Below are 7,656 nucleotides of genomic sequence, written 5' to 3'. Positions count from 1 at the left end.
AGGTATTTTAACACAACCTTTTAGAGAAACTAAACTTTCCACATCCTGACCCAGGAGCTTGTATGGCTATGAGCAATCTAACTGGGTCCTCCATGAAACAAAATAAAACATACTAACCCAAGTCTTATGATCCCTTACAGCAGTACTTATAACATGAAAATAGAGATAGAACAAAGATAACCATAGAGATGGGACTGCCAATGTCAAAGACTTAACAGGCGACTGCCATCCTACATTTTCTTAAGTTGAACTACCACCACACTGACATTGTCAAAGCTTTCTCGAGCTATTGCAAGCTCTGCCAACAAGGAAGCTGCTTGTGAAGCAGCAGGCTGGAGCACTACATTTTGGGATGTCGTGGGCAGCTGCCCTTTGAGGCATTGTCTCACAACCCGGCAAGCAAATTCATTGGACGCAACATCCCAAAGGCCATCACTTGCCAGTATCAGGAACTCATCTTCCTCAGTTCGATTGATAACACTAACTTCAGGCTCAGCGCTGACGAATGGTTTGAGGCAGTAGTCCCCTGCATCAGTCTTGCTTGTTAAGGAGAAAGACAACAGATATAAAAGACTATTTTAGGACTAACACAAAAATTTTCTAGCTACGATTAGAGTCATTACACTAAGATGCTCAGAAAAGATGCTTGACAACCTTACGGTTCTGAAGGTCATCCAAATTATGGGCTACCACAAACTTGTTAACAGCCTTTACGGTCAAGACACAAAACTCTCTGCATCACAACTGTTTGATGTGTCCATGTTCAGGACAGTCTCTCGGTATGCTCAACATTGGTCTCATATCATTATCGATGAAATGTGGAGTAGCTTGCCACCATCTAGATAAAAGAAGAAGAAGAAGAAAAAAAAGTAGCTCACCTTTGGACTAACTTTAGTCAGACTCACCCTAGTCTATACTGACTCTAGTATATATAAAGCTCACAGGTCCTCAAGCAAAAAGAAGTTAGTCAAGAAGTCAAGATCATTTATTGAGTGGATCTAGATGGAAATCATAGTTGAGCAATCTGGATAAGCATGGAAGGTGGAGATCTACCTATTGAGACAACTAGTTAACCCCTCATTAGTTGCTGACAGAGATAATTTCATCACAGGTTCAGATACTGAACTCGATGACATAAATGGCAGGCTTTATTTGGGAATGATATAGTTGAAGCACTTGCAATGAAATGTGCATTAGATTTCGTAGCTCATTGCTGTTTTGGGGAGACAGATTGTAAACCATCTGAGCTTGCTCTATCACCCGAGACAACGGAACCTAATTGAATGGAAGCAGAATAACCACAAAGTAAAGCATGTCTCTTACCAAATTTGCATTTCTGATAATATAAAAGCTCGCCAATACTGAAAATGACAACACAGTCTGAAAACTATGCATAAGATACATAGAATATAACAACATTGCAATCATGAAAAGAAACATTCGAGGAAACTTTCATACAACTGTGAAATAGTTAAATATAATTACAGAAAGCATCCGTTTTTTTTACCCCTTTTTAATTAATGATATCTATACAAGAGCATAACATATTTGTACATTAACCATCTTTAAACCGGAGGCAATTTGCAAGATGAATGGGCAAACAAAATTCAGGCATTAGGATAGAGGACAAATAAGGGTGAAGAATTGAAACTTAACAAAGGTAACGTAAATGATACAAAAGATCCAGAACTTCACAACTAGCTGGTGCAAGTCATCAAACTTCACAACCAGCTGCTCTATTAGTCTTTTCTTATTTGAAAATCTTCGTTCATGTCTAATACCACTCCACATATGCTAATATTTTCCATTTAGCAAGTGCTTTAATTTCAAGCAAACAAATAAGCTTCCACCTTATTTCACTCCACAAAGAGTAAAAGAAACAAGGTGAGGAGCATTACCATAAACAAATGAATGGTATACCCCTTAGGATCAATAACCAAGTCGAGGACAAGAAAATATCCACAGCAAAGAAAGTTGTGAAACAAATTTAAGCTCATGTGCATGGGATTCGGTTTAGCTATGACTAAAGTTGAAATATATGAATAGTGAAATTCAATTTTAGATCTGTTTTGCCATGTTTCTGATTAGTATAGATCAGAATAACTACTAGTATCTATAGATTAGTTCTACCATATATGAATTTTACATACCTAGGGCTCTCGAAGTTGCTAGTACTCCCATTACACGGTAACCATTCCAGTCAATGACTTTTCCCCCAGCCCGAATAAGCCTTTGCATCTCATCCAGCCGGTTAGGCTGTCCAGGAAGCATACAACTTGAGATTAGATACATCAAAACCAAGATATCAATTGTAACCTTCTAGCCAAATGAAAGAAAAAATTATTTTTCATTTTTATGAATATTAATGAAACAAGAACAACTCTGAGAATGTCATAAATTTAGCCAAAGGATATGATTTTTTATCTTTTATGAGAGTAATGAAACACAAGTCTGATTGTATTGTAAATTTGGCTAAAGAATCAAGGAAAAAAATTGAAATGTAATGCAAGCTTACCACACGAAATGGGGCTCAAGAATTTCTTCTTGCTTGGCAATCATCATACTTCAACAAAGCATGGATCATAGAGTACGAACAATTAGTCTTGATATCTTTTTCTGTCAACTTATGAGGTCTTCCGGTAATGCTTGGCAATCCTAGTGCCATGTTTACAGATCATTCACGCACTTGGAGTTCAATATTTATAACCTGACCTAATTACTCCTATCAACCAATATGTGGAACTAGACTGCAATAGGTGCGTCAGGATTGTCGGGACCTAGTAGTTCATAACCATCATCATAGTATTAAGAAGATGATGCTCGATACACTACCAAGTGGTATTTTCTTAGTGGAGTGCATCATGTATAATAACTATTATTAGTAACTTTGTATATGTGTGTTTGTTTGTGTACACATGCATCTAATTTTAGCAACTCCTCAACTCCAAGTTGAATAGATAATACCTATGTGATTCCAATATTACAACATTAAATTTGCAAAGCACTCATAAGAATTTTGAAAGCAACATGTACATAGAAGTATGCATGTGTCTATATACAAGCATATATATCTTCTACCTCCTCTCAACTGCAAGTTGTATAAGGTTATTTTTTAAGTTTTTAACTAATGCTTAAAAGTGGAGTTCCCATGCAAACCAGTTATTTGTGAAAAGTATTTAATAGCCAGTTTGCCTGGATATGGACAGTAAGCATTCTATGTTTCAGGCTAGCAGGGCTTAGCAACATGAAAATGTATCATAAATGGCTCTCATATTTGTCTAGAATAATCAAATTCATAATTGTAATTTATATAACAGTGAATGTTTCATACATTTCTTTTCTTCAATTTTTACAACATCACAAAATAGTAGTTGTTACTTTTGCCTTAAAGATTCTTCACATGACAAGACATTCAGCTCGTGAACATGATTTGACCCTTCACTAATACGAATTGATTTGAAGATATATGTAAGAGCATGGTAAATTTATATATACTATCATGTATAGGAATGCGATATGCACAGTATATCACACAGCTTGGGAATTGATGTGCATCGCATGCATATTAGAAGTCAAGTGGAATGTACATAATACTATGCTTGGTGTGGTACACGACATATTAGATTCCATTCAGGGCTCTAGATTTAGAACAAGTCATTATCTGATTGTGTTGAAATTAATGAATCGAATAAAAAAGGACCAACAAGAAAGAAAATTATCAGTGAATGAGCCTAATGACAGAAGGAATTAAAAGTCATTCCAAGGCTACAAGCAATGACATAGTTGTATATGCCAAATAAAGAAGAAATATCTCTATGTCCACATTGTCGACATTCATTGGTCAGCAAGTAAATCTAATGGCTTTTAGGAGAAAACAACTCATGGAAACAAAAATTATCATAGTTACATCCAATAAATAAAGAAGATATATTGAAGATATATATACACCTATAACCACCTTGTTGACATCCATTGCCTGGCAAATGAATCTCATGACAACAAAAGTTAATAGAATTGGACATAAGAAATATAGAAAATATGTCAAACATATGTCTTCTTAGCTAGCTACTTTATCAATGTTCATTGCTCAGCAAATGAACCTAACAACAACAAAATATTCAGATGGTTAGATATGACATATAGAGGAAATATACCTCATAGATAAAATTTTGATGTTCAGTTGGCGAAAGGCCCTAACGGTAACATAAAGTAAGATGGTTGAATACAACAAATAGAGAAGAATATCAAAGATATATTTCTTATCTTTATGGCCATGTTTTTGACATTCATTGCTTGACAAATTAAGCCAAAGGCAAAAATAATTACAAATAGAAAGCTAAATTCAGAAAATGAATTGCTTGGAGAATGAACTGAAGGGCAAAGGGAAAAAAAAATAATGCAGTTGGATATGTCACATAGAGAAGATATATTGAAGATGCATCTCTAAGGCTGCATTTTCAATATTCATTACTCAGAAAATGAGCCTACCAGAAACAAAATGTAACACACAATTGAGTATGACAAAGAGAAGATATATTGAAGATACATCTCTAGGGCCATGTTTTCGACATTCATTGCATGACAAATAATCCTAAAGACAACAACGGCTAACTTAACTGAATACGACAAATTGATAGGTATATTGAAGATACGTCTCTAGAGCCATGTTTTCAATGTTAATTGATCGAAAAATGAGCCTAATGGCAATAAAAGATTACACGGTTGAATACGATGGATCGAGAAGGTATATTGAAAATATATCTCTAGGGCCATGTGTTTGACTTTCATTGTGTAGCAAATGAACTAACGATAACAAAGATTAACACGTGTGGTTTCGACAAATAGGGAAGATACATTGAAGACACTTATCTAGGGCCACATTTTAGACCTTCATTGCTCAGAAAATGAGCTCGTTCATTGCAAAATGTAACACTATCGAATACGACAAATAGAGAAGATATTTATTTAAGCCATGTTTTTGTTGTTCATTGCTTAACAAATGAACGTAACGACAACAATGATTAATACATCTGGATACGACAAATACAGAAAATATATCTAAGATATCTCTACGACCATGTTGTCAACATTCATTACTCAAAAATTGAGCCTAACGGAAATAAAAAGCGATACGGTTGAACACGACAAACAAAGAATATATATCGAAGATATAGTAGGGCCACGTTCTCGATGTTCATTGCTCGACAGATGAACCTAACTGCAGCAAAGATTCACACAGTTAGATATTGTGAATGGATAAGAAATATCTGCATGGCGACATTTTTGATGCTCATAGGTCAATATATTTCATGCAATGGTTTCTAGCAAAAACTGAAACAGATTTTAAATTCCTTTAATTTTGGCAATTTAAATATTAAAACGCAAGTTATGTTTTCTGCACCTAATTCTATATTCTCCAGTCACTATTTTAGCTTATTTGAACTGTCTGAAACCCACATGGTCATTTCTGTCTGCATCGAACATTCTCCTAGCAGGGTGGAGGCCCTAGGGGCTGCTACGCGGGGGTGGGTTTGTCCCTTCCTCCCCCCTTCTCTTTTTTTCAGCAACAAAAAAAAAAAAGTGTCTGAAACTGGCCTGCTTGGAGGTTCTCTAAAGAATCCTTGCCTCTATAACATCGCTCTACACATTTTCATCCAAATCCCATAACATAATGTAACTAGGACCGCTCTGCAGAAGTCATCTTGTGCCTTTTGCCAATACAAGAAGAAGCCCATACGGGCTCACGTTATGAATTCCTACTATGCATGCAAGTGCATTTCAGCAATAAGAAAAATTCATCACAAGGAAGACGAAAAATGATAAACAAGCACAACATCAAGCTTGAAAACATAACTATTCTTATGCCAAACAGCACCAAGTGAAGATCTAACAAATAATATAAGCAAACAGAAGATACGAGATACAAGGAGCAGTCCGGAAATATTCAGCAGTCAGAGAGAAAAAAAAAGAAAGAACTGTATATACTATATATAGATCTCTTACTGCTGTTCTCTCTTAGAACTTGAAACACCGTATCCACGTCACAACAGGAGAAGCAAGTCTATCTAATTAAGAGTTACTTAAAAAGCATATGATGGTAAGGTAATGGCAAAAAAGCCCACAGAATAAAGTTTTAATCCGTAGATGAAAAACGCAAACCTTGTGATCAGAGGTGACGGGAACGGCGATTCCATTGCGGCAGAGCACCGCCCTTGAGTCGCCGCAGTTGGCTATTATGATTGACCTCGTCCCCACAACTGCAACGACCGCCGTCGAGCCAACCAATATATCCTGTGGCACCATGAACAGCATCTCCCGGTCTACCCTGTCAAAGCAATCCGCCATGGCCCTCTGCCACAGCTCCAGCTCCCCCAGCTCCTCCCCCGCCAACCGCCGCAGCCTCTCCACCTCGACCGCCAGAACCAAATGCAGGTTATCACGGCAGAACTTCGCCGCCGCGGATCCACCGTGGCCATCATACACCCCGAAGAAGTCATACGCCGGCTCCCCTTCCACCAGCGAGTGAGTGAACCCGAGGGCCACCTTGTAGGTGTCCTCCATTGTTCGCCGTCTCCCGATCAGCGAAGTGACCCCGAACGGCTGCAGGGTCTGGAGCCGGCCCGGAGGTTCCACGTCCACGCCGACGGCCGGGACGGCGGCGGCCTCCGCGGCGGACGCCTGGGGAGCTGCAGCTCCGTCGGCAGCGAGAGCGACAGGAGGATCGAATCCCGCCACCGGCGGAGCGGGATTAGGGGAAGGAGGCGCCTCGGGAGTGGATCCAGAGCTCTGGCCCACGCTCCGGACCCGCTTAGGCGGCGCTTCATCGTCGGAGCTCTCCTGCGGGCCCTGCTGCCTCTTCGGAGGCGGAGCTTGGAAATTCCCAGGACTGGAACCGCCCATTTTGGCTTGAATGGTGGGAGCTCCGTCCGACTCCTCCTCCTTGGGCCTGGGGGCAAGGATAGGGGTATCGGTGCCTTCCGCCATCCCTCGTCGTCTCCTTTTAAGCTCGTCGTCCTTGTCTCCGCTCGCTGCTTGGTGTCAAGCGTAGGAACCGGCAGCTAAGCATGCCATCAAACACTTGGAGCGAAGAGGGGATAAAGGAATCGCAGCCGTCGGATGTCGCGATGCGATCGACGGACGCCGGCGACGCTTAGACGGTACAGCGGGTGCATCACAACGGGGACGCTGGCTGGTCGGGACGTGGACGGTCGAGATTTCCCCTACCGACATACGTGGCCTCACGGATGCTAGGATCGGGATTTAACAGTGGGGAAGGATGGTATGCGTCAGGGTGTTCCGGGTTGTCTCGCTCGGGACAACTGCCGAGGCGTTTAGGCTGACGTGTCCAATTTAGAACAACGGCTGGGGTGGACCCCTGTGGAAGCCTCGGAAGAGTCCTAAAGTGGGCCCCATACAGCTGTAGCGAACTGTATAGCGCGAACGGGGAGCGATGAGCGAAGCCATGGAGCGGAGCGAGTGATGGGGGGTGGCGGGATGCGCGAGCGACGGTTACGAGTTCGGACGCGTGTCGGTGGATCGGGGCGGGGAGCGGATGGACGCCAGCCCTTTCCGAGCCAGCTCCCGTTGCAGTTTCGCTGTCGCATGTCTCTGGCGAGGGAGTTCACGTTTCATGTGACGTCGGTATACATGCGACGA

At 40.9% G+C, this 7,656-nt stretch overlaps 1 protein-coding gene across 1 annotated transcript; it reads right to left on the bottom strand.

Moving 5' to 3' along the window:
- Positions 1 to 6,992, bottom strand: LOC103703044 (protein phosphatase 2C 51-like). Its single transcript, XM_008785743.2, has 3 exons — positions 6,160 to 6,992; positions 2,151 to 2,256; positions 1 to 526 (listed from the first exon to the last, which is right to left on the bottom strand). The coding sequence occupies exons 1-3, from the start codon at positions 6,982 to 6,984 to the stop codon at positions 231 to 233; spliced, it is 1,227 nt and encodes a 408-aa protein (XP_008783965.2). The 5' UTR covers positions 6,985 to 6,992; the 3' UTR covers positions 1 to 230.
- Positions 6,993 to 7,656: the final 664 nt, after the last annotated feature.

Source organism: Phoenix dactylifera, chromosome 8 (genome assembly GCF_009389715.1).
Source record: "Phoenix dactylifera cultivar Barhee BC4 chromosome 8, palm_55x_up_171113_PBpolish2nd_filt_p, whole genome shotgun sequence".
Classification (NCBI taxonomy): Eukaryota; Viridiplantae; Streptophyta; class Magnoliopsida; order Arecales; family Arecaceae; genus Phoenix; species Phoenix dactylifera.
This window is presented reverse-complemented; position numbering and strand designations above follow the sequence as displayed.